The sequence below is a fragment of the Dromiciops gliroides genome, chromosome 1 (genome assembly GCF_019393635.1).
Source record: "Dromiciops gliroides isolate mDroGli1 chromosome 1, mDroGli1.pri, whole genome shotgun sequence".
Lineage (NCBI taxonomy): Eukaryota > Metazoa > Chordata > Mammalia > Microbiotheria > Microbiotheriidae > Dromiciops > Dromiciops gliroides.
In genome coordinates, this window is record NC_057861.1 from 277,589,674 (window position 1) to 277,615,543 (window position 25,870).

At 37.6% G+C, this 25,870-nt stretch overlaps 1 protein-coding gene across 1 annotated transcript in view; it reads right to left on the minus strand.

The window, feature by feature from the left end:
* MYBL1 (MYB proto-oncogene like 1) overlaps nucleotides 1-16,235 on the minus strand; it is a 66,957-nt gene extending 50,722 nt beyond the window's left edge. Inside the window, exons 1-3 of the mRNA XM_043975465.1 lie at nucleotides 15,846-16,235; nucleotides 2,282-2,387; nucleotides 1,733-1,804 (exon numbers count right to left, since the gene is read on the minus strand). Coding sequence (XP_043831400.1) covers nucleotides 1,733-1,804; nucleotides 2,282-2,387; nucleotides 15,846-15,865 — 198 coding nt within the window. The 5' untranslated portion in view covers nucleotides 15,866-16,235. The remainder of the gene's footprint in view (nucleotides 1-1,732; nucleotides 1,805-2,281; nucleotides 2,388-15,845) is intronic.
* Nucleotides 16,236-25,870: the final 9,635 nt, after the last annotated feature.

Genomic DNA, 25,870 nt, shown 5'->3' on the forward strand with positions numbered 1-25,870 from the left:
GAATCAGCAAAGTTAATATAATTTCTACAAACATTGACCATAATTTAAAATAACCAAAACGCTACTACTTAAAAATCTTAAAACTTAGTGGAAATAAAATTCTTACTAGTCCTCCTGGTTTATTACTACCTTTCAAAATTTCTCAGCAATTGAAAAATATCAATTTTTATAAATATCAAGCTAAAATTTCACCTTATTGCCTAGTGTCATAATGATGAAAGGGTAATAATAATATTCTCAAGATATACAGTATTAAAAAATATATATACAGTATAACTTCAATGAAAACTTAATTAAAATTCTAAATTGCATCATTTTTTAAAAAGTCAACTTAATTTGACTGAGCATTTACTCAATAAATGCAGCATACTGTGGTAGGTACTGAGAATAGAAAGACAAATCATAAAAATAGTCTCTGCCCTCAAGATCCTTAAATTCTACTTTGGTGGGAGTGTGGGAGGAAGGGAGGGAGGGAAAGCAATGAGGAAAACAACATTTGCATAGATGAATAAACAGAAGATAATTCAAGCAGGGAGAGAACACTAAAAATTAGAGGAATCAGGAGGGCTTTCCCATAGAAAAGAATACCTAATTTTAAGTTTTGGAGAAAGCTAAGCAATTTGATGAGGAGACAGTGGTAAAGAATACATTCCAAGTATGGGAGATAGCCTATACAAAGAGAGAGAATGTCAAGTTCTGGTAAACAATAGGTCTAGTTTGGCTGGAAAAGAATAGATGAAAGAGAATAACCTAAGTCTAGGAAAAAAAGGTAGAGTTAGACTTGTGAAGGGCTTTAGGTACCAAACTGAGGACTTTGTATTTTACTCTCAAAGTCACTGAAAACTGTCAAGCAAGGAAATGACATAGATCGTTGATACAGGAAGATCATTTTGGCAGCAATGTGGAAGAAGGATTAAAAAGGGGAGAAGCTAGAAGCAGAAAGACCACTTAGGAGGCAAATATGAAAGGGACTGAGGGCTTAAATTAGAATAGCCCTGTTGAGTGAGTAAAAGAGGAAAAATTTTAAAGATGTTTAGAATGAGCAAGACTTAAGAACTGAATGGGGGCAGCTAGGTGGCACAGTGGATAAAGCACCGGCCCTGGATTCAGGAGTACCTGAGTTCAAATCCCGCCTCAGACACTTGACACTTACTAGCTGTGTGACCCTGGGCAAGTCACTTAACCTCAATTGCCTCACCAAAAAAAAAAAAAAAAAGAACTGAATGGACACAATGAGTAAGGGAGAGTGAAGAGTCTGAAGTGGTGAACCTAAATGACTGGAAGGAAGGTTGCAACCCTCAAATAGGAAAGTTTTACAGAGTAAGAGGCTTAAGGAGGAAAGATGTTAAGTTCAATTTTGGACATGCAGAGTTTTAAGACATCTAGGAGGCAGTTGATGTAGGACTACTGCTCAGGAGAGGGGTCAAGGCTAAATATATGGACCTGGGAGTCATCTTCATAGAGAATAATAATTTTCAGTTTCTGGGATAACCTGCACTTAGGTGACTAACTAATATGTCATTTTTAAGACACATGCAACCTTTGATAGTAGAAATTCTTTGACTTAACCCTCATTGCGCCACACAAAAAAAAACATACCACAAAATTCTTTGAGAAAAGTGCTCAATCTCAACTATATATTTGCTTTAATGCTTTTTTAAACCTATAAACATATGCTTAAACTGACCATAATGTATGATACCAAACAATTTAACATAAATATTTCACTTACTTGAAGGTGACTTGCTATCAGAGTCCAATCATCTGTTCCATGTTGTTCTACCAATTTCTTTAGCTTGTCATCCTAAGAAAAGGATGCAAATTAGAATTCAACAAATTCAAGATTGGGAATAGACACCTCGGGGGCAGGCAGGTAGGTGGCACAGTGGATAAAGCACCAGCCCTGGATTCAGGAGGACCTGAGTTCAAATCTGGCCTCAGACACTTGGCACTTAGTAGCTGTGTGACCTTAAGCAAGTCATTTAACCCTCATTGCCCTGCCAAAAAAAATTTAAATTTAAATTTAAAAAAGAAAATAGACACTTCGTTTCTGCCACATTATTGCTGGTGGTTATATTTAGAAGAACAGGATCCAGATCAACACAATTGTACTCTCTACTTAAGGCAAAAGAAGTAAGTATGTGTGTTAGGTGCCTATGCCATTGGTTTTAGGATAAGTTTTTTTAAAGCATTTTATTCATATAAAAAGCACTAAAGCAATAAACATGAATGCAAAATAAAGTATTTCCCCATACTAGGGAAAATTCTTATTAAACATTACCTCATCCCTTGTCCATTTTACTCTGTTCCAAAGCTTCTTCAATCCTTTCTGCTGTGGCACTTCATAATCATGATCAGCATATTGAAGGTCATCATCTTCATCCTCACTATTAATACAATTCAAGAGATCAAGTTTTGTCTAAATTTATAAAGTCCAAGGACCTAGTACCTATTGTTGGCCTTCTCATTCAAAAGAGGATATTGATTGTTATTACTACCTATGTGTGCAAAAGCAAACCCTTAGATTAATATTTTTTCCTCTTCCTTCACCCTTTCTTTGATGTGAAATGCAGCTACTTGCAACTCTCACTCAGGCTTAATTTCTTATTTTTAATATTTACTCAGTAAGAAAAAATTACAAAAACTAAATTAGTCTTTATGTACTATACAGGGAGACAAGGATAGGCATGCACAACCTTGTAAAAGTAGCACTACCATGATTCTGAGTTGGTGGCGTGTTTATATTTCAAAAGTATGATTTAAAAAGGGACAGGAACTTACCGCTACATAAATATACTTCTTGACTTCTACCCAAATGCCACCCTCCATTAGAATATAAGCTCTGTTAGGCAGGAACTGTTTTTTTTGTTTATATTTGTATTCGCAGCAATTAGTCCAGTGCCTGACACATAATAAGCACTTAATAAATGCTCATTAACTAACTGACCAGAAATGATATTTTTTGGTGACTTGTTTTTTCCAATTAACAAGATTTTTTCTTTTCTCCCTCTCAATTCCCCTCAGAATTAGAAAAAGAAAAAAAACCCTTGTGATGAAAAATATATAGCCAAGCAAAATAAATTCCCACATTGGACAAATCCAAAAATATATGTCCTATGCTGTATCTTAAGTCCTTTGTTAGGAGATGGACATTGTGCTTTGTCATCTGTTCCCTGGAACTGTGGCTTGTCATAGTTGGTCAGAGAGTTTAAATCTTTTAAAAGTATGTGTCCTTACAATGTTATTGTTATTGTTGAATAATTGTTCTCCTGGTTTTGCTTATTTTATTCTACATCACTTAATACAAGTCTTTCCAGGTTTCTATGAAATTACCCCTTTCATTATTTCTTATGGTACAATTATAACATTCCATTACATTCACATACTATAATTTATTCAACCATTCCCCAGTTAGTTAAGGACACCTACTTAGTTACCAATTCATTATCTCTACAAAGCAAGTTGCTCTAAGTATAATACACACACACACACACACACACACACACACGTGTCCTTTTCCTCTCTCTTTGATTTTTTGGGGGCATAGACCTAGTAGTAGTATTGCTGGGTCAAAGGGGGTATGCCCAGTTTGGTGATTTGGGGAGGCATAGCTTCAAACCTTTTCAGAACAGCTATATCAATTCACAGTGCACTAATGTGCCTGCTTTTTCCTGCAGGTGCTCCAAAAATTGCCATCTTTGCTAATCTGATGGGGGTGAAGAAGAACTTCAAAGGGTTGCTTTATTTGGCATTTCCCTAATTACTAGTAATTTGGAACATTTTTCCTTATGTTTGTTGATTTCATATGGCCTGGATTGCATCCTTTGAAAACTGTTATTCATATCTTTAAACCATTTCTTAATTGGCAGAGATTAATTAGGGTTAACAAATATCTCCTTTATATCCCATGAGAGAAAAACCTGGAAACAGTAAAGTGAGCAGAACCAGGAGAACATTGTACACAGTAACAGCAACATCGTGTGATGATCAACTGTGATAGACTTGGCTCTTCTCAACATGAAATGACCCAAGACAAATCCAAAGAACTCGTGATGGAAAATGTTCTCCACGTCTAGATAAAAGAACTGTGGATTCTGAATGCAGATTGAACCATACTGCTTCTACTTTTTTGCTGTTTTTTTTTCTTTTTCGAGGTTTTTCCCTTTTGTTCTGATTCTTCTTTCACAACATGACTAATGCAGAAATATGTTTAATGTGATTGTACATATATAGCCTATATCAGATTGCTGTCTATCTTGGAGGGAGGAAGGTGGGAGAAACATTTGGACCTAAAAATCTTATGAAAACAAATGTTGAAAACTATTTTTACATGTAACTGGAAAATAATAAAATACTTTTATATTTTTAAAAAATTTTAATAATTTTTTTAGATCCCATGAGAGAACTATCAGTCATTCAGACCTTACTATGAACTAATCAAATGACTTTCTTCTAGAGATCTAACTGAAGGGGCAGCTAGGTGGTGCAGTGGATAGAGCACTGGCCCTGGATTCAGGAGGACATGAGTTCAAATCCAGCCTCAGACACTTGACACTAGCTGTGTGACCTTGGGCAAGTCACTTAACCCCAATTGCCTCACCAAAAAAAAGCATAGATTAGGAGGCAGCTAGGTGAAGCAGTGGATAAAGCACCAGCCCTGGATTCTGGAGGACCTGAGTTCAAATCCAGCCTCATATACTTGACACTTACTGGCTGTGTCACCCTGGGCAAGTCACTTAACCCCCACTGCCCTGAAGAAAAAAAAGAAAATTTTTTAAAAGGCATGGATTTAAAAAAAAAGAAGGCATGGCTATAACAGGAATCTGAACTTGAGTATCCATGCTTATGAGACCTCAAACCTAAGTAGGATACATATGGTTTCATATTTTATTTAACTCAATTCATCAAATATTTTCAGTGCCTTCTTTGTGCTAGTCTCTATAATTGTTAATTCTAGATAAATTTACCCTAGTAATTAAAAAAAAAGACACTGACACTTGAAACACACTAAATGAATGAAAAGTATTTATTAAGACCTTACTATATGTCAGACACTATGCTAAGTACAGGGGATACATACAGAAAAATTCAATCCCTACCCTCAAACCTTCAGAATTAGGGCTTATTCTTTTAGTAGTGTCCTTATCAGGCTGTGGTGGCCAGGAAGAGATGTTTTGGTCTGGAAAGTCACAAGGATAGAGAGTGGAGGTATCACCTCACACTTATGAGATTGACTAACACGACAGAAAGGGAAAATGACAAATGCCTAAGGGGATGTAGAAAAAGAGAGACACTAATGCACTGCTGGTGGAGTTGTGAACTGGTCCAACCAGTCTAGAGAATAATTTGGAACTATGCCAAAAGGGCTATCAAATTGTATTTGACCCAGCAATACCACTGCTAGGTCTGTATCCCAAAGAGAGCAAAGAAAAAAGAAGAGGACCAATATATACAAAAATATTTATAGCAGCTCTTTTTGTGGTAGCAAGAATTAGAAATTGAAGGGATGCTTATCAGTTGGGGAATGGCTGAACAAATTGTGGCATATGACTATGATGGAATACTATTATGATATAAGAAATGACAAGCAGGATGGTTTCAAAAAACCCAGAAGAATGAGCTGATGAAAAGTGAAGTGAGCAGAAACAGAACACTGTACACAGCAACAGCAATATTGTAACAATGATCAAATATGAAAGACAGTTACTCTGATCAATACAATGATCCAAGACATTTCCAAAGGACCCATGATGAAAACTGCTATCTACCTCCAGAGAAAAGTGATGAACTCGATGCAGATTAAAGCATACTTTTCCACTTTCTTTACATTAGTATAAGGTGATACTAGAACATTTGGTCTGAAATGCAAAATTGTGAAATTGAAATCAGAGGATCACAAATATAGAGCTGTCAGGGACCTTAGAGTACTCCTGCATTCTTCTCCAGGTTTCTTTCTTCACTATGCTCAGATAGGGATACCTTCTTCACCCCTCCCCTTTTCAGCTTCCTTTTATTTGTAGTCTTTGCCCTTTAGAATAAAAGCTCCTTGGGGGCAGATAGGTGGTGCAGTGGATAAAGCACCGGCCTTGGATTCAGGAGAACCTAGGTTCAAATCTGGCCTCAGACACTTGACACTTACTAGCAGTGTGACCTTGGGCAAGTCACTTAACCCTCATTGCCCTGTCAATCAATCAATCAATCAATGAATAAATAAATAAATAAATCTTTAAAAAAAAAAAAAAGAATAAAAGCTCCTTGAGGGGAAGGGCTCTATTCCCTGTGCTTATCACAGTGCTCAGTACCTAGAACTAACTAGTAAGTGCTTAATAAATTCTTAATGACTTGATTTGACTAGACTGCTACAACTCCTCTCCCATTTGAGAGGTGCCAGAGAGAGGTCAGGAAAGTTAATGACTTGCCCAAGGTAACATACCCTGTAGGAATCAAACTCAGGTGCCAGACCACAAATCCAATTCCTTTTCATAGTATGGTATTGTTACTACTACTGATATATACTCTTATAAAATTGATAAAACAGGGAACAGATGCATTGCTGTAAGAGCCCTCTGAGACAAACAACATTCCTTGCCTTCACATTTCCATAATTTTGCATTTCGGCCTAACCAAATATTCAAAGATTCTCCCATCATTCTCCTCATAATGCCTGCTTGTTCTCTACAAAGGATATAAACCATTAATGCATTCTGGTTCCCCCTATCCCTGTAATCGACACCTGGCAATAACAACCAAGCCACCCTCACATATGATTTCTTTCTTTCTTTCTTTTTTTGTGGGGCAATGGGGGTTAAGTGACTTGCCCAGGGTCACACAGCTTGTAAGTGTCAAGTGTCTGAAGCCAGATTTGAACTCAGATACTCCTGAATCCAGGGACGGTGCTTTATCCATTGTGCCACCTAGCTGCCCCCCATATGATTTCTTTTTAAAAAATTATCAGGCTGACTAATGAATGAAATATACACAATATATAATTTATTGCTTTGGTAAACCAAATAATTATATACATTTTTGGGTGATGGCTATTGTCATTAACTAGGGAAAAAAAAAATCCAAATATCCACCATGAAATGCAAGTATAATCCAAGGCTTTATTCTTTCACTGTCTTCTCTCCAAACTGTTTAACACCCCAAGTTTTAGTTCCATATGAACTATTATCTCACCAAGTACCTTTTTTTTTTTTTTTTTTTTTTTTTGCTGCAGGGCAATTGGGGTTAAGTGACTTGTCCAGGTCACACAGCTAGTAACTGTCAAGTGTCTGAGGCTGAATTTGAACTCAGGTCCTCCTGAATTCAGGGCCAATGCTTTATCCACTGCGCCACCCACCTGCCTGCAGAAAACTTTTTAAATCCAAGTAATGCTTTATACTAATTTATCATTATAAAATTTCATATTAGATTTGGTCCATCATTATATAGCTTGTCAGAACCTCTTTGGAAAGAATATTTGTTACTATCAGACCTCAAAACAGTTTATTTATGAAAACCATCTTGTAGTGAATAAACAAGACTTAAAAAGGAAATGTGTATAGCCATCTAATCTTTAAAAAAACTAAATATGAAAAAGCTACACGATAAAAAAGTTAAAAGAATAAAAGGATTTTTTTTCTCTTGTAATTTTGTTTTTTGTTTTTGTTTTGTTTTGCGGAGACAAATGAGAGTTAAGTGACTTGCCCAGGGTCACAGAGCTAGTAAGTGTCAAGTGTCTGAGGCTGGATTTGAACTCAGATCCTCCTGAATCCAGGGCTAGTGCTTTATCCACAGTGCCACCTAGCTGCCCCCCTCTTTTGTAATTTTGAAAAGGGGATGAATGTGTCAGCAATAACAGAATATTATTTTTAAAATAAAATAGGGGCAGCTAAGTGGCATAGTAGATAGAGCACCAGCCCTGGAGTCAAGAGGACCTGAGTTCAAATCTGACCTCACACACTTGATACTAGCTTCGTGACCCTAGGCAAGTCACTTAACCCAAATTGCCTCACCAAAAATAAAAAATAAAAGTAGACATAAAAAGTTTTCATATAAAAAGTATAATTAAAAGAAAATGTAAAGATGTGGGACATCAAGGCATAAAACATCTCCAATAAAAGTGTGACATCCAAAATCTATACTTATAAGCCATTCTCCAAAAGACAAGTCAAAGAATATAAAGTAATCAAAAGAAAAATTGGAAATTATAATATAAAAAGCTATCAACAAATAGATTAAAAGTTCAAACAATTGGAGATGCTAGGTGGTGCAGTGGATAAAGCACCAGCCCTGGATTCAGGAGGACCGGAGTTTAAATATGGCCTCCAACACTTGACAGGTACTAGCTGTGTGATCTCAGGCATGTCACTTAACCCTCATTGCCCTGCCCAAAGAACAAACAAAAAATCAAAAACAAAAAAAGTCCAAACAATTACTAATAATTAGAAATACAAAGAAAAATAAAAACCTCTAACCTGTCAAATTCAATTCCATAAGTTTTATTAAGCACTTACTAGTTGCCAGGCACTAGGTACTAAGGATACAAAGATGAAACAAAAACAGTCCCAGTCTTCAAGGAGCTTACATTCTACTATGGCAAGAAGATTTTTTTTTCCTTTTTTTTTTGGCAAGAAGATTTTTAATCTGGGGTCTATGACTGCCCAAAGGGTCTGTGGATAGATTTCTAGAGGTCCATGAAGTTGGACAGGGGAAAAAATTGCATCTTAATTTCAATTTAATAGGTTTCCTTTATAATCCTTTTTATTTTACATATGTAAAAACATTGTTTTGAGCAGGGGGATACATAACTAGATGGCTCAGTGAATAAAGTGGTAGGACTGGAGTGAGAAAGCCTGAGTTCAAATCCAGCCTCAAACACTTACTAGCTATGTGATGCTGGTCAAGTCAGTTAACCTGTTTGCCTTAATCCACTGCAGAAGGAAATGGCAAACAACTCTAGTATCTTTGCCAAGAACTCAATGGACAGTATGGTCCATGGGGGTCACAAAGACAAAGAGTCAAACACTACTAAACAACCACCAAAATTCCATGACACAAAAAAAGTTAAGAACCCTAGTACTGGGGCAGCTAGGTGGCACAGTGGATAGAGCACCAGCCCTGGAGTCAGGAGTACCTGAGTTCAAATCCTGCCTCAGACACTTAACACTTACTAGCTGTGTGACCCTGGACAAGTCACTTAACCCCAATTGCCTCACTAAAAAAAAAATAAAAAAGAACCATAGTACTTCTGGAATACAAATATACACAAAAACAAATTCAGTACAAGCAAAATTGTGGAGGAAGATAACACTGTTGAGAGGATCAGGGAAAGTTTCATGAAAGTGGTAGTAACATTCAATTTGGGTTTCAAAGTCAGCAAGTATTTAAGAAGAAGACTATATAGAAATGGAATTAAATAGGAGTACAATAGGGGTCTGTATGTTGTTCTGAAACAAAATTTTTTAAAGAACCATTTGGGATCCTGTTTGTCTTAGTGTTAGCTTTCTCATGTTATGTGAAAACTTGATAAACATACCACACATGGTTCACCTGAGTCATTAATAAAAATAAGCTATCAGTGAAAACTAACAATTCTTCAACACTGGCCCTGACCTTTCTGGAGGACCTCTACCTGGATTCAACAGCAAATTGAAACTACTATTTCCTCCTAAATCCTGTACCTCTTCTGATTTATCTATCTCTATCATCCTTCCAGTCCCCGTGATAGTGATCTCATCTTTGCTCCCTTGTCACGACTTTCAAAAAGAAAAAAAGGGAAGGTTTTGAATCTGAAAACTAGACCTTGGCCTAGAATTCTGACAAAATTCTAGAACATGTTATTAAAGGCATGGTTTGTAAGCATTTTAAAAATAAAATGGTGGGGCAGCCAGGTGGTGCAGTGGATAGAGCACCAGCCCTGGAGTCGGGAGTACCTGAGTTCAAATCCAGCCTCAGACGCTTTAACGCTTACTAGCTATGAGACCCTGGGCAAGTCGCTTAACCCCAATTGCCTCACTAAAAAAAAAAAAAAATTAATTAAAATAAAACAAAATGAAATGGTGTTCCCCATGAGCCATCATAGCTTCACCAAGAACAGGTCATTCCAGGCTATTATTACCTTTATTACCTCCCCCACCCTTTAAGGTCCCTTCTTAACTTCCTTCTTGTACTTCAGTAAAGCCATAACAAAGTCTCTCATTCTATCTTTATGGACAATATAGCATAGTACATTGGAAAAAGCCCTGTGCTTGGAGTCAGAGGGTCTGGTTTTGAATCTCAGCTCTGTCTGTGTGACCTGGGGAAGTCACTTATCTTCTCTAGATTTCAATCTCCTTACCTGTCCAATGAGTGGGTCTAAATCTATGATCTTGTGATACTATGAGATTGAGAGATACTGGCATAGTATGAATGATCAGATTCAAAGAGATGCTGAAGGATAACTCAGATAATGATAGCAGTAAAGACTATAAAAAGCTTTTTTAGACCTCTAAGACTACCATATTAAAGCAAGGGACCATGTCAAATCAAATCTATTAAAATACAATATATGTTCTCTTTTTATATACCATTCATTACGTTTAGTAGTCAGCTCTCTAACAAGGCAATATTTTGTTCCTAAACAAATTCAGTCAATTACCATATGGGGTAGATGTTAAGCTATTTACTAAACAAGAACAAATGACTAACCAAAAATAAAGGAGAGCGAGCAAGAAGAACACAGCAGAAAAGCAAAATCATTTCTCTAGTTACAAAAGCAGAAAAGGAACATGAGCTCAGTCTTAATTTCCAATTCAGAATTTAGTTCTCAAAACTACTATTAATTGGAGGAATTGGGGGGGAACAAGAGGGCGAGAGAACAGGGAAGATTGTTATAAAAGAAAATAATAGTTTTGCAGTTACCTAGTCTGAGAATGGAATGCATAAATAAAAATTAATGGGATTATCAAAGAAGAATGAATATAGTATTGCTTAATAAATGCTTATTGATTAATGAACAAAGATAAGTATAATTTTAACTTGAGATTTATGCTATACTTATGCCTCTACATGGAAAAACAATGACTAGCAGCCAGCGTTCAAGTTTATACTTCCTATTCTATCTTTAAGTAATACCCGTTTTATCCTTATTAAATGAGAGCAGCTAGGTAGTCAAATACCTAATGTACAGTTAGGGAAATTCTGGTTATTTCCTTTCCTAATGAAAATAACTTGTGATTTAAAAGTATGGGTGTAACTAATTTTCTGGAGATTGCAAAAACAAGATTACTTATATTAATCAAATATTGAATAAAATGCCCCATATCTAAATCCTTTTTAGTTAGTAATACACTGCTTCAAGTGTGCAAGTTGTGATTTTACATCTCATTCCAGTTATGAAGTTGAATAGGTTTATTTAACTAAAGTGAAATTAGGCCACCCTGTGGCCAGTATTATGTATTGCATACATCAATAGCTAACCCTCAAATTGGAGCGTCATCCAAGCATCAATGTGTAGCAAAGGACTTGTCTTAATATTCTAAAGTGATTCTTTTGACTAAATATTAGAAGCAAAGTGGATATTGAAAGAGGTTCTCACTAACCATATAAAAACTAAACTTTACTGTTTGTATAAATAATTCAGGTTTTGGGAAAATACCCTGAAAGTGCAAAGGAAACCAAAAAAAGAGGTCTGTTTAAAGACTTTCATTAGCAGCATTATGTGGAGTCACAACTGTTAAAAGTCTAAATGAACAACAAGTGAATGGTGAAATAAACTGTGGTACATTCATATGCTGGAAGGCCAAAATGAAATTAAAGCCAACAAATGGGACAAATACAAAAAAAAAAATCTGAAAAGATCTTTTATAAAATAAATGTGGGGGGTGGGGAGAAACAGAATCAGAAGAATAAAGTATATACTAACTACAACAATATAAAAGTGAATAAGAATGGATGAATGGTCAAAATCCTGATGAGAATTTAGGAGTGAATGAAAACTGATATTTTATGAGCCAAACCAGGAGAACATTATACACAGTAACAACATTGTGTGACGATCAACTATGATAGACTTAGCTCTTCTCAGTGATACAATCAATGATCCAAGACAGTTCCAAAGGACTCATGATGGGAAGTACTATCCACATCCAGAGAAAGAACTATGGAGTCTGAATGAAGATTGAGGTACACTATTTTCAGGGGTTTTTTTAATTGATTTTTTTTCTTTCTTATGGTCCCCTTTTGTTCTGATTTTTCTTTTACAACATAACTAATGTGGAAACATGTTTAACATGATTGTACTGTAAAATATATATCAGGTTGCTTGCTGTCTTGGGGAAGGGGAAGGGAATGGAGGGAGGGAGAAAAATGTGGAGCTCAAAATCTTACAAAAATGAATGTTGTATTTTTACATGTAATTGGGGGGAAAAACACTATTAAGTGAAAAAATGAATACTTTATACCTTAAATTAAAATTTAAATAGTTAGCAAAACCAAGACCAGAAAAATCCTTTTATTCTTTCTCCTAGTGTAGAGTTCTTTTTACTTTATACCACAGACAATATTTTACATAGTATATTGAAAGATAGCCTAGGAGTCACAAAGAACTGGGTTCATGTTCTACCTCTGAGACATACTGGCTGTGAGACTGTGGGCAAGTCTCTCAGCGCCTTAATCAGTTCTCTTAAGACTCAACTGCAGAACTCTTGCAGACCTACATTAATTAGTAGAGTGAAAATTAGCAAAATGAAACTGCAAGTCAGAACAAAAACAAACAAAATTACCAACCTGACTGGAAATGCTATACTAAGAACTGATCTTTCTCCTCCCATATTACTCCTCCCAATAAAGGATTTGCTCTTGTCTTATGACCAATAGTGATTTCATTTATGAGAAATTTTAAGTGTGTGACTCAACCCATGTTACTAGTAAAAAGGTTTTCTATCTTTTAAATTCTTGGGGGTTTTTTTTTCAACTTATATGCAGGCCCAGTTTTTAAAATTTTATATATTTACAAGTTTAAGAATTGAATGACCACTTATGTTATGTTAAATATTTTAGCATTACTTATAATTCTACCTAATTCATCAATTCACTCTGAAAGAATAAAACCATTGAAAAGATAACTGAAAGAAAAAGACAACACAGAAATGCATATTTCCTGATGCTTAGTAAATTTAATTTATTTTTGCATGTTTATCAATATTCAGATCAAAAGTGCCTTCTGTATGCCACACCTGAAATAACAAAGTCTTAATTTGTATTTTTTCGAAATTGTATAAAAACAATACCATACAGGATTTATGGATATGATCTTATGCAAAATTATTATGCAGTAAATGTATATCAACTGTTACAGAATGCCTTTGGGAGATGTGCTACATGAAATGGTTGTCAAAAAAATCCAATTATAGCAGAAAGGAAGGAAATAATCTGCTATAACATCTATCATTACAGACACTAAACACTTTCTATAGGTGATGAACAAGGGCATACTTCCCCTTTTTACTTTATACTATAATTAACTTCTAAGCTAAATAAATTATATTTACATGCACAAGAAAAATAATTTTACTCTAAATATTTATGGTCCAAAGCACCTCATTACAATAGAGAGCCCTAAGAAAAACATCATTTAATGCAGCCAGCCTTGCATTCCATTCTTCTTCCCCCTCCCCAGGAGGAACAGGTTCCTTTTTTAAAACCTAAATTTAATTATTATAAAAATTTTATGACCCTTCTTATTATTTTCTATCAATCTTGTCTCAGCAGCCTCCAACTACAATTTCTATTTTAATTTACTTAACAGCTAGTAAGAAATTAAAATCAACAACATAATCGATTTTATAATCTAATCAACATGAGAAAAGAAACAAGTGGAGACAAGATAGTTATCTTTACATTTATACTTTGTATACTAGAAAGAGAAAGCATTCAGAACTGAGACAGTTACAAAAAACTAATGCTGTGGGGTTTTTTGCCAGATAACAGAAATTTAAGCTTATCTGTTATTTAATTGATAAAAAAGGAAGGATAAGCCTACTCATCTTATTTATTAACTTACCACTTTAAAAAAAGAAATGTATTTTCTACAGATTCAATCTACTAGATTCAAAGTTTACTTCAGGGTCCCCAAAACCCTAAGGACTCCTTTACTGTTAATCCTATGAACTCAATGTTTTAAAGGTTTTTAAAAGTAGCTTCTGTTTTTTAAATTTGTCCCTATCTGTATTCTGTGTGTATGATCATCAATGAATTTTTTTCTGTATTGTAGGTATACACTACCATGAATAAATGTATGTTGCAGAAAGTATTCTTGTGTAGCAACTGGCTGGACTAGATGGCATCTGTGGTCCTTTCTGTGAAGGAGCTTATATTTTATTATTTTTTGCATGCTACAAGTAATATAATGTGTGATTTTTCCCAAACTGTGTTTTAATGGGACCAAAAGTAAACATGAATATTATGAGAGAACATTATCCTCAGGGAAAGTCTGAGGTTGTGATATGACTGAAAAAATAAAAAGATATTCAGATTTCCAAAAAACAATCCAAAACATCTTTTTCAAGTTTATTGAATAATACCAATTAGAAAGAAGATTGATTTTTTTTTCTTATTTACTACACACAGTTTAGGGGAAGCTTCATGACTAAAGAATAAGAGTGCTAGCAATCAGTGTCCTCTTTGCTACATTGATTCATCCTGTTAAGAGTCTTATAACAAAAATGTGTGCTTCATATATGTTTAACACCTAGGTAGTCAAAGACACATTACATTAAATTGTTAACTGTTATCAGAAACATTGTTTTACTTTGATACTGCCAGCAGCTTCGGTTTAGGGAGACCCCTTTACAGAGGAAGCTAAGGAGAATGACCAAAAAAAAAAAAAACCAGAATACACTAGAAATTACAGAAATTATAGCACCTAGAGATAGATTTAAGATTACCAACTCGAACTCTTTTATAGATGAGGAAACTGAGGCACAAAAAAAGGTTAAGTGACTTGCCCAAGGTCACAGAGGTGCAAATCCATCACACCTTGCAGCCTCTCAAATTCCTCTGGGTTTTTGTGGAATTGGCAACCAATAACCTCTCACAGCCCTAGACAAAAATCATACCCTAAAAACAATCAGACTGTTCCTAAGAAGGTGGTGTTTTTTTACATCCTTCAAGGGAGAAAGTTCAAGGGAAAGTGCCACTGTAAACTCATTAGAACGTCTGTCTCATGGTGGCAGTGAGTTGCCAGTCATGCAATTAAATTCATTAAGTAATGCCACACTTTCCACTTTAGAGAGAGACAGTAAAATACGCTGGTGTGGCATTTTTCTGAAGTAAAGATTCAACACACAACCACTTGAGGCTGTAACACCCCCCCAAAAAAAAATTTTCCCCAGCACCTTGATTCATATTCCGGTTGTCCTAGAAGATTTTTTAAAAACTCCCCCCTCATTTCACCTCCTATAGTATTTTCTGAAGCGAAGCAGAGACTCTTCCCCCAGCAAGAAGACCCTCGCAGGCTAACATGTTCTGACAGCTGCCTGAGCCCCCGAGAATGGGGAGGGAGAAGTTTAACCTGGAGGCGGGGAGGGGGGGGGGTCTTCGGGACTAGGGTAGGTTAACTATCCCGCGAGGACAGCCATGGGGAGGAGGGGAACAAAGTCATGTTCGCTTTCGTTCAGTACTTTAATGACGGGGTCTCCCCCCACCGCAGCCCCCCACACATTCGCGTCGGAGCCAGAAGAGGGCGGAGGAAGAAAACAGGTCGCCGGGCTAGAGCAGAGGTCACGGTCGCCGGGGGAGGAGGTGGGGGCGGTGGAACCCCCACAAATTGGGGAGTAAGGCAGTACCTAAGGACGCGGGCAAAAGGGAAGGAAGTCACCCACCTGCGCGACCTCTTCGCCATCCTTCAAGTACCGCATAGGCGCGGGCTGGGCAGGGGACGCGGTTGTGCCTCCAGCCTCAGACGAGAATGGGCTCCTTCTCTCCCACCCTCTTTTGCCTTCGTTCCCTCCTCACCGCCCCCCCCCCTCCCCGGACGGAGGGTTATGGGCGAGTCCCGCGGGAACGGGCGGGGGCGGGGTCGGAGGCGGATGGACTGTGACCTTCCCACCTCGCTCCCCTGGGGATCCCGGGTCCCGAGTCTAACTCTGGCCAGTCCGGGTGAGGGATGCCAAAAGACATGTCACGGCAGAGCGATGCCTCTTTCCGCCTCCCCTACCCCGGTCTATGCCTGCTCTAGGTCCAGTCCAGCGCCCGGCCCGACCGTCACCCCGCCCTGCCCACGGCGAGCAGCTCTGCGGGGTGAGCAGCCTCCTGCAGCGGGTTTTGTCCGCACCGCCGAATCTCGCGCCCCAGCCTCCCTCTAGAGCCGCCGTTTGAATCTGCGCACGCGGGCCCCGAACCTCAGTGGCTGAACGGGCCGCACGCGAGCGGGGTGGGGGAAGAGGTGGGGCGGGGGAGAGCGCGCGCAAGAAGGGGGGGGTGGGGGGGGGAAAGACTTTCGGATAAGAGACTGGAGAAATCGAGGAGAAAAAAAATCTGAAGAGACAAGGCTGAGGGGTGAAGAGACGCATGGGGCACGGAAGGGGGCGCCCGGGCCCTGAGGAGAAATGACAAGGCTGGGCTGGCTGGGCGAGGCCCGAGAGCGAGTGGGACAGGACGTGGGGGAGCTTGTCTCCCACAGGGTGACGGAGCACGGGGGCACGGACGCGCACTGCGAGCTGGGAAAGTGAGTTCCTGGCACTTTCCCGGGGGCCGGGGAGTGCGGAAGCGGACTCGGGGCTCGGCCCTCGCCCGGCCACTGGCACGCTAATTCCGAGACCCCGAGGCTCTCGGACGGCTCCGGTAGAGCCGGTTTCCAATGCTCACGCCGCCCCTTGCCCCTTCGCCCGCTCCCTTGCAGGGTGGCAACCCAGAAGGGGCTCAGGTAGGTAAGAACTCCCGGCCTACGAAGCCTTGTGGGGTACGGCGCTGAGCTGCTGGAGGAGCGGGCGTGGCTAATCCGCCCTCGGCTAAATGGAAATGAACGCGAGGGCGCTCACCTGAACGCGAGTCACGCCACCCCAAGGGACTGGTACGGGTGGAGCATCCCTTACCTGCCTTTTGAGAGTGAGTGAAGCCTTACCCTCTAGCAGAGAGGGGGAGACTTCTAAAGCAACTGAAGCTACCATTAATTTTTTTTTAATGCACCGTCTCTTCTGAGGACATTAGGTAAACTACTAGTATTCATTTGATTTTTTTTTTAGTTACTTACAACGTTCCAGAAAAGGCCAAATGGCACTTTTAATTGGCAAGGCGGCCATGCTCTATTGAACCACTTAGAAACAAAATTTGCGTGTCACATTTGCAAAGCGAGGTGCAGGTGCAAATAACGTTAAAAAGGCTTTTTATTGAGGTGACAAAACCTAAAACATCTGCCTTTTTGTATTTGGTTTTCTGGGAAGCCTTTTAAATCAGAAACTGTGACTTTACAATTCTTCGTCTATTTTTAAAACTTTCCCTTTCACTCAGTATGTTGTCTTTTTTTTCTGTCATTAAATGAGTGCTTAATTATATCCTTGGGTGAGGCATATAACAACCTCTGCTGATAACAAAACCCAAAAGTCCTCCCCTACGTGTCTACCTAGTGGAAGTCCTAACATGTAGAGTTCAGCTGGTGTCACCAACTACAGAGGCACTTCCTCAATACTATTGCACTCCCTAAAATTCTTTTTGTATTTACAACCGAAGCTCCTTGAGATCAAGGACTGATTTCGTGGTTTGTTGTTGGTTGAGATTTGGGTTTGTTTTGTTTTCTGGAGAAGGTTCTCCTTAAACATAGCAGATGCTTTGGAACTACTTCTCAAATGAATGAGCAGTTCACTTTAAACTGTAATGAATAATTAACACTTCTGGTTTAAAATTATTGTAATTTGAACACACCCTATCAAGAACTCACATTCTTAGTGTACCTTCTTGAGAATACAAAAATGTCTTTTTACCTTCTGTTATAACATGGATTATTTTTAAATAGTTTCAATTAGACTCTTGTAAACTAATTTCTCTCAGCTATCAGTCCTGACCTTAAAACTAAACAATTTCGACCCTGTAAAGAAGATGAGAACATCTTGCAAGAAGAGTGAGGTGGTACAGTAGATAATGATTAGACTTGGAGTCAGAAAGACCTGAGTTAGACATCTCGCATCAGCACAGTGCTTTAGCACTGGCTTGGATTCAGGAGGATCTCGAGTTCAAAATCCAGTCCCAGACACTTGACACTAGCTGTGTGACCCTGGGCATGTCATTTAACCCTCATTGCCTGCAAAAAAAAACAAAGAAGAATTCTGCATCAGATACTTATAGATGTGTTGTTCTGGGAAAGTCACTTAACTTCTATTTGCTTGAGCGTCCTCATATGTAAAATGGAGATAAATAGACCCTAGGTTATTTGAAGATCTAAAAATTAGCATATGTAGAGTTCTGCAAAACCTTGTTTTTGCAAATGAAGTTATATAAATGTTTCATAGATGCTAGCTATTATAAAGTATTTAGCAAACCTGTATAGTCTCTCTGTGTAAATGATAGCAGTTATTGTTGTTATGAGAAAACCCAAGTAGGCCTTACCCTAACCTCTTACCCCTAAATTTCACTGAATCCAGCACTCAGTGGTTGGAGATGCTCATGGTTTTAGCCAGTAGTACTCTAGTTTCCCTCAAGACCTTCTCATTCACAGTCTTCTCCATTTTCGAGATGCCTTCTCCCTTTATTCCTGATCCCACCCCCAAAGGACAAAGCTGGAGGTGTGCTGGAAGGAGAAGAAATTTTGTACATAGTGACCTTATTATCTTTCTTTACTCTTCTTCTGTTTACAGGTAAAGTAACTTGCTACACGCAGGCATGCTATATTAATTTATTAAATGCAACGAAGTTTTAGCAGAAAATAAAACTAATCCATTAAAAATCAAGACTTTTTAGAAAATGTTAACCTTTGCCATTTTTGGAGGTGTTAAAATATATCAGCCTTTCCAATAGAGTTATGGAATTCTTAGGCTTTAAAAAAACAAACAGGAAAGCCAATATTTACTATTTAACTGCAAAAACTTTCTCCCTGAAGAAAATGAATTAGTGCATGGTGTTTCAGGGAAAGAAATAAGCATTAAATGATACCTACTATATGCTAGGCATTGTACTAAATGCTTTACAAATCTTATCCTGTTTGATCCTCACCACAACCCTGCTTAGGTAAGTGCTGTTATCTTCATTTTATTGATGAGGAAAATGAAGCAAACAAAGGTTAGTTAAGTGGCTTGCCTGGGATCACATAGCTAGTGTCTGAGATGGAATTTGAATTTGAGTCTTCCTGACTCCAGGCCAGCATTCCATCCTCTTTGACACTTAGCTACCTATGTATCATATTCCAAAAGTCTTGGTGAGGTTCTAAGCCATTAAAGCCTAATACTATTTTTTTTTGGGGGGGGGGGGGGCGGGGCAATGAGGGTTAAGTGAATTGCCCAGGGTCACACAGCTAGCAAGTGTCTAGTGTCTGAGGCCAAATTTGAACTCAGGTCCTCCTGAATCCCAGACCAGTGCTCTGTCGCCCCCTACATCTTTTTGTTCAGGATGCCAGTACCTTTTCATTCTCCATGTAGGCCTATCAAATCAATCTCTTTAAGTCTTAGCATCTTTTAATTACAAATGCTTTTTCTTCAAAAAGCCATCTTCATATATATTTCCCTACCCAGTTCAGATCTATACAGGATTTACTTTGGCTTTTAGACCCTAAAAATCTGGTGATCTCAGGTCAGCTAGATGGCGCAGTGTAAGTCACTGTAAACAATTAAGAACCTGGATTTAGTTCAATATGTAATTTTATAAAATATACATTTTAATATATTCTGGTTTAAATTTCTAATCTAGTTAACAAAATTAATTTAATATGATATACTCTATACTACACAGACATGGTCAAATTGCCCATCTAGACATCTATACGCATCATTTCATTAAAGAAACAGAACTTTAAATACACACATTTTTTCTCTTATTTAACCTGCTCAGATGCATCTGCACTTAATCTATTATTCATTTTGCCGACTACCAAGAAAGTCACTGCTAGGCAGTGCAGAAAGTCTTCTAGGCTAGATGGAATTGGCAAAATAAAGCTAGTAATGAGTTACTATGCAAGAAGGCACCGTGCCTTGCATTCAACAAGATCTTAATAAATGTTCAATTAAATACTTGTGTTGGACTAGGACAACTGAGAAAGCAGAGGGAGCTTTGCCAGTTTCATAAAATCAGAACTGCACAATTTTCTTATCTTCTGACTCCTGTACTGTTATAGAGGTTTTTAACAGCTATTTTTATATTTCCTCGTATTTAGTGCCATATCCCACAATAGTGATAAAGTGAAAAAGAGTACAAGACCAGAAGTCACGCCTGTGTGATTTGAGGCAATCACTCTCCTCATCTGGTGCCTCTTTTGCCCCAGATCTTCAATCTTTTCCAGCTCTTAAATTCCCATGATTCTGAGTAGCACCAAAAGCACAATTAGGGAGTTTTATGTAATTTAATAGACAGTGTGGTGTAATGGAAAGAGCCCCAGACTGGAAAGCAGGACTTTGGTCCAAGGTCAAGCCTCTGAAAGGAACTTGCTTTGTGATCTTGTACAATTGCTTAAACTCACTCAGCTTCAGTTTCCTCATCTCTGAAAGATCACTAAAGACTCAAGACACCTCTGGTTTCTACAAAAAATTTTTTCTGTGATTCACCATTCATCCTCTTAATTTTGTTCACTAAGCCTTTAATTTCTCCCCCATCCCTGTGATATCCCAGTTTCTCTAGAATAGATATTAAATATACATCAAGGCATGAAGGTAGCTAGGTGACAGAGTGGATAAAGCATCAGCCCTGGATTCAGGAGGACCTGAGTTCAAATCCGATCTCAGCAACTTGACACTTACTATCTGTGTGACCCCTGGGCAAGTCACTTAACCCTCACTGCCCCACAAAAAAAATAAATAAATAAAAGTATTTTTTTCTTTTCAGTACCTTTGGGATGGGTCACAAATTAGATGTTAACCATTTTTCCCACCCCCACAAACATCTAGCATGGTATCAAATGAGGAGAGGTGAGGAATAAGCATTAATAGCTGTTGAAAGGTGGAATGGCTGTAGTAGTAGGGGTTCTGTTGGCAGGGTAGGAATGGGATTGGATATAGGGAAAGAAAAGAACATCTTGCAATATATTACCCCATAATTTCTGAGCAATACCTCTCAATAATTATTTGGAATACACTTCCTCTACCATATTTTCTGCTATTCCTTTCTAACTCCAGTCATTTAATAAGCCCCAAATGAATTAACTCTTTTGTAATGCTCTTGTTTGCAATGGGTATGTTCATTGTTAAGGAAAAATTTTAATTTGTGAGGAAGGCAGCAGATGACACGAGTCACAGTCTTATTTAAGCTTCCATATCCTGCAGTCATCAGGACATAATATTTGAAACATGATGTTGCAAGTTAATGTAAAATGAGGCAGAACTGGGCGCTCTAGGTGCACAGTGGATTAAAGAGCTGGCCCTGGATTCAGGAGGACCTGAGTTCAAATCCAGCGTCAGACACCTAGACACTTACCTGGCTGTGTGACCCTGGGCAAGTCACTTAACCCTCACTACCCTGAAAAAAATAAGAGGAGAATTAGTCAATTTTTGCAATGCCTTTACCCCAACTTGTTTCCCTTTCTCTATTAACCACAATCTACCAACCTATTCTCCGATTTACTCAGTGTTGTCCACCTAGTTAGAATGAATAAGGATCTGAGGTGGTAGCAAATCACTAGAAAAAATTTGGAGCTATATCTATAAAGTGTAAGATTGAAGTCACCATACTCTTAAAGGTAGGTGTATTTCATGTCATATATCTAAAGCTCAACATGTAAGCCTATCTAGGTTTGCCCAGTGACCTAAGACAATGAATATCAGCCCTACTCAGAGGTTGAAAATCCTCTTTTTTCTGGAAATATATCCCCATGTAACTCTCATTACATTACTTCCTGCTCAAAACTTTGAATGATTCCCTGGTCCCCTGTGGCCTGAAGAATAAAATGTAAACTCTTTAGGAGTGCTTTTTAATGTCTTCTAGAATATGCTTCCAATCTACCTTTCTAAACATATTTCACACAATCTACCTTCTAGCCCAAACTGGCAATTGCCAGCTCTTGCTTCTTGCGTTATGCAGTTACCCAAATTATCCTCAATCCTGGAACATAATCCCTCCATACTGCCATCTAGTGAAATTCTTCAAGGCCCAGCTGAAGTGCACCTCAAGAATTTTCATTGACTCCCATTCAGAGTGACCTATCTTGTCTGTTTTCTTGTAGCATTTTGGATCTCTCTTTGCCTTTATTCTACCTTGTAACAATTATTTTTATGTTTATCCTCTCCCCCATTTAATTCCTTAGTTATCTTTAATCTCCAGCATTACCATGGTGCCTTGATACAGTTAGACATTTAACAAATGTTTCCATTAAATATGAAATTTTTATAGTGTTTCATTTTAAAATGAAAATGAAAAATCTACTTGAGTATTGGAGAATTTTCCAATTCTAAGTGACCAAAACCAAGGCCAGTTATCCTTGTGCTAGTCCAACCAAGCTTTCTTTTTTTTTATTTAAGGTTTATCACTAGCAAAACTGTGTGTGCTTTTGGTATGAATAGAATATAGGTATCAAAAGCCCAAAAAGGAAAAGTCATCCAACAAACATTAAGTAGCTACTATCTGTAAGGCATTATGCTAGCTGTTAGGGATTCAAAAATGAAAAATGTCTAGGCGTGTAAGTAGATAAGTACAAAACATGTCAGGGAATGATGAGTGCTATGGAGTAACAAATAGGAATTTTGTTATAAGAAAATTTGAGGACAGAATATTTTCATTTAATAATAAACTTCAGAGTTAAAATGGTAAATTGGTCCATCAGATTTGTTTTTGCACATTTAAAAAAATATACCTGTGTAAAACTACCTTTCGTGACACCAAAATCATTCAAAAGAGATTATTGTTACTTGTGAATTAAAACTCTTAGGGGTTCCTTCCTAAAAGTTTAATGGACCATGCTCCACCAAGAGAACTAAAAACCTTAGCTCATCATACTGTAGATTTTTAAAATAGGGATATTTGTGTCTCAACTAAGTCATAAGCACAAAAGTGAATGTCTACTAGGCAAGTAAAATATATTATGACCAAACTCTATGATGGGTAATTATATAAAATTGCCAGTATTTCTCCTTTACTTATTATACTTGCTATAGAGGCTGTTCAGGGCAAAGATAACAGAGTAGAGGGGTACAGCATAGAACATTAGTCGACTGAGATTTTTCCAGCACCCACTTCTGAACAGTATTCATAAACATGAATGCTAATATAACATGCAGAAAATAAAATTAAGTTCTACGGAAACTGAAGGGGAAGACCAAATAGACTCAAAAATAAGTAGTTTTTAAATCCCCCAAATTCTGGAATATTAATACAGGTGAGCTTAAACAGTGACTCTCAAATTTATATTCTACATCTTTCTGAGATGTCTTACAACCTCTCCTAGGAAGGAAATGAAGACAGAAAATGAAGTTGGCCATTCTAGAAGAAAAAAAAATGGGTCAAGGAAAAAGCTACAAGTTGCTGGGAAGTGGAGGGAAGCTGGACAAATCGTTTATCAAAAGGAATTTCCCCTATATCTGCAATAAAGAATTGCCACCAAATTTATATAAAGTAAATTTAAAATATATGGAATTGTGTAACTAAAAGTGTTTGAGTGATTTTTCATTTTTTTGTTTTTCTTGGGGGGGGGGCGTGTTTTTGGGTTTTGGTTTGTTTGGTTTTTTGCGGGGCAATGGGGGTTAAGTGATTTGCCCAGGGTCACACAGCTAGTAAGTGTCAAGTGTGTCAAGTGTCTGAGGTCACACTTGAACTCAGGTCTTCCTGAATCCAGGGCTGGTGGTTTATCCACTGTGCCATCTAGCTGCCCTCTTTGAGTGATTTTGAAGGACACTCCTAGGGAAGTGATGCAGACAAGTTTCAGAATCTTGAACTGCAGCATTACCAATAGAGTTCACAGCTGTGTCTGCATCCACTAGGCAAGTGCAAACAGAAAAATGACCTGCAGCAGCTTTCTGTTTATCTGCAAAATGAGTACAAAGAGCTGCATAAGATTCTACCCTCTGGACAAAGGAGCTTATTATGTAAACCTGAATCTACATAACAATCTCAAAAGAGAATTAACCTGAGCGAGTCAAGTACTCACAGGTCTGTGAATACGCAACAATTGGCTTCAGTTTGGGGTGTTTTTTTATATTTTAAGCTTAATTATCCACTGCAAATTGGGACAAACTAATATATACTGTTCAACAATGATACTATATATTCATATAAGCATCTTATACGAGAGTATGTGAAAACAGCTGAGATTGAGCTATACAGGATTTATACCACCCACTTCATTCCTTTCCCACCACTGAAACATGTTATCATTCATATTACAAACCAGCCATAAAAATCACCAAGGAGAAATTTTATATCATGTTCCTTGGAACTGTTCCAGTCTGTCAACAATGTTACCAAGCTTCCTATTCGCCTAACAAGGTGACTAGCATGTCTCATTACTTTATAGCCTCATCTTGTAGTATTTTTCTTCTTTTCCTGCAAGGAGAACTGACCAATATGTGAACCTGACATAAATCTTGTGATTTTTCACACATTTATTTGACCTCGGGCCAATGATTATATGTAGGCCAATAATGACTCATGTAGGCCAGGCCCTAGACCCAATGGGGAAAAAACCTTAACAAAACAAAGTTTAAGCATCTTCACTCATATCGCTGATCTCTAAATCGTATCAAACTAACTTGATAAAACAATTCCTTCAGATGCCACTAGAGTTTTTAGTGTTTTGTTGTTTTGTTTTGATGAATGGGATCCCTGAGGTGATGCTTAACTAAATCTGAAATATCCAGTCACAAATAATCATTTTATTCTTATATTACATATATGCCTTCTGAGCTAATGATAGGTTTGTTGGTCCAACTATACTGTCTTGTTGGCCTTTTCTCCCTTTGAAACAAGTAGCAAGTTTTTAAAGCCTGATTAACTGGCACAGACTGATTTTGAATAGGACACCAAATGACCATTAGAAGGGCAGCTGGCCTAGGTTACAAGGGCCATAAAACAAAGCAGACATCCACTTAGTGATCTAACCCATGCTTCTGACATTTATCACTGTGTTCTCATTAAGTGAGCTTAACCAGTACTGGGCTTATCCAGTCAACAGAAAAAGGTAAAGGATTACAGTCATAAAACCATTATATAAAGTTTTGAAGATACATCAAATATCAGCTTTATTCTAATAATTATCAACCATAAATAACTAAAGAAAATTTTAGACTTAATGAAATATCAAATGATTTAAATAAGTTATTTCCCTATGACTGCTACTTTATCAAGCATGCTAACTCAACACTATTGCACTGTTTATTCTGATGGGCATACAACACAGACCTGAGGCAACAGATTAACTTATCAAAAGTTATTACTATAATGTATTTTAGAACTTAAGTTATTATTTAAATAGACACATAAAGGGTTTAGCTGATTAGCTGGAAAGAACATGTAGCCTAATACTCTGACATGTTTTTAAATTCTCATGTCTTATCCAATTTTATAAAAACACAAAATCAAAGTTCTTACTTTAAAGCAGGGATTATTAACCTGGAATCTATTAATTTTTTTAAATACTTTGATAACTGTCAATTTAATTGGGGTTTTTTGGTAATCCTATTCATTTTATGCATTTAAAAACCTTATTCAGAGATGGGATCTAAAGGCTTCAGTACAGTCCCAAAGGAGTCCATGGCACAAAAATGGTTAAGAATTCCCTGCTTTA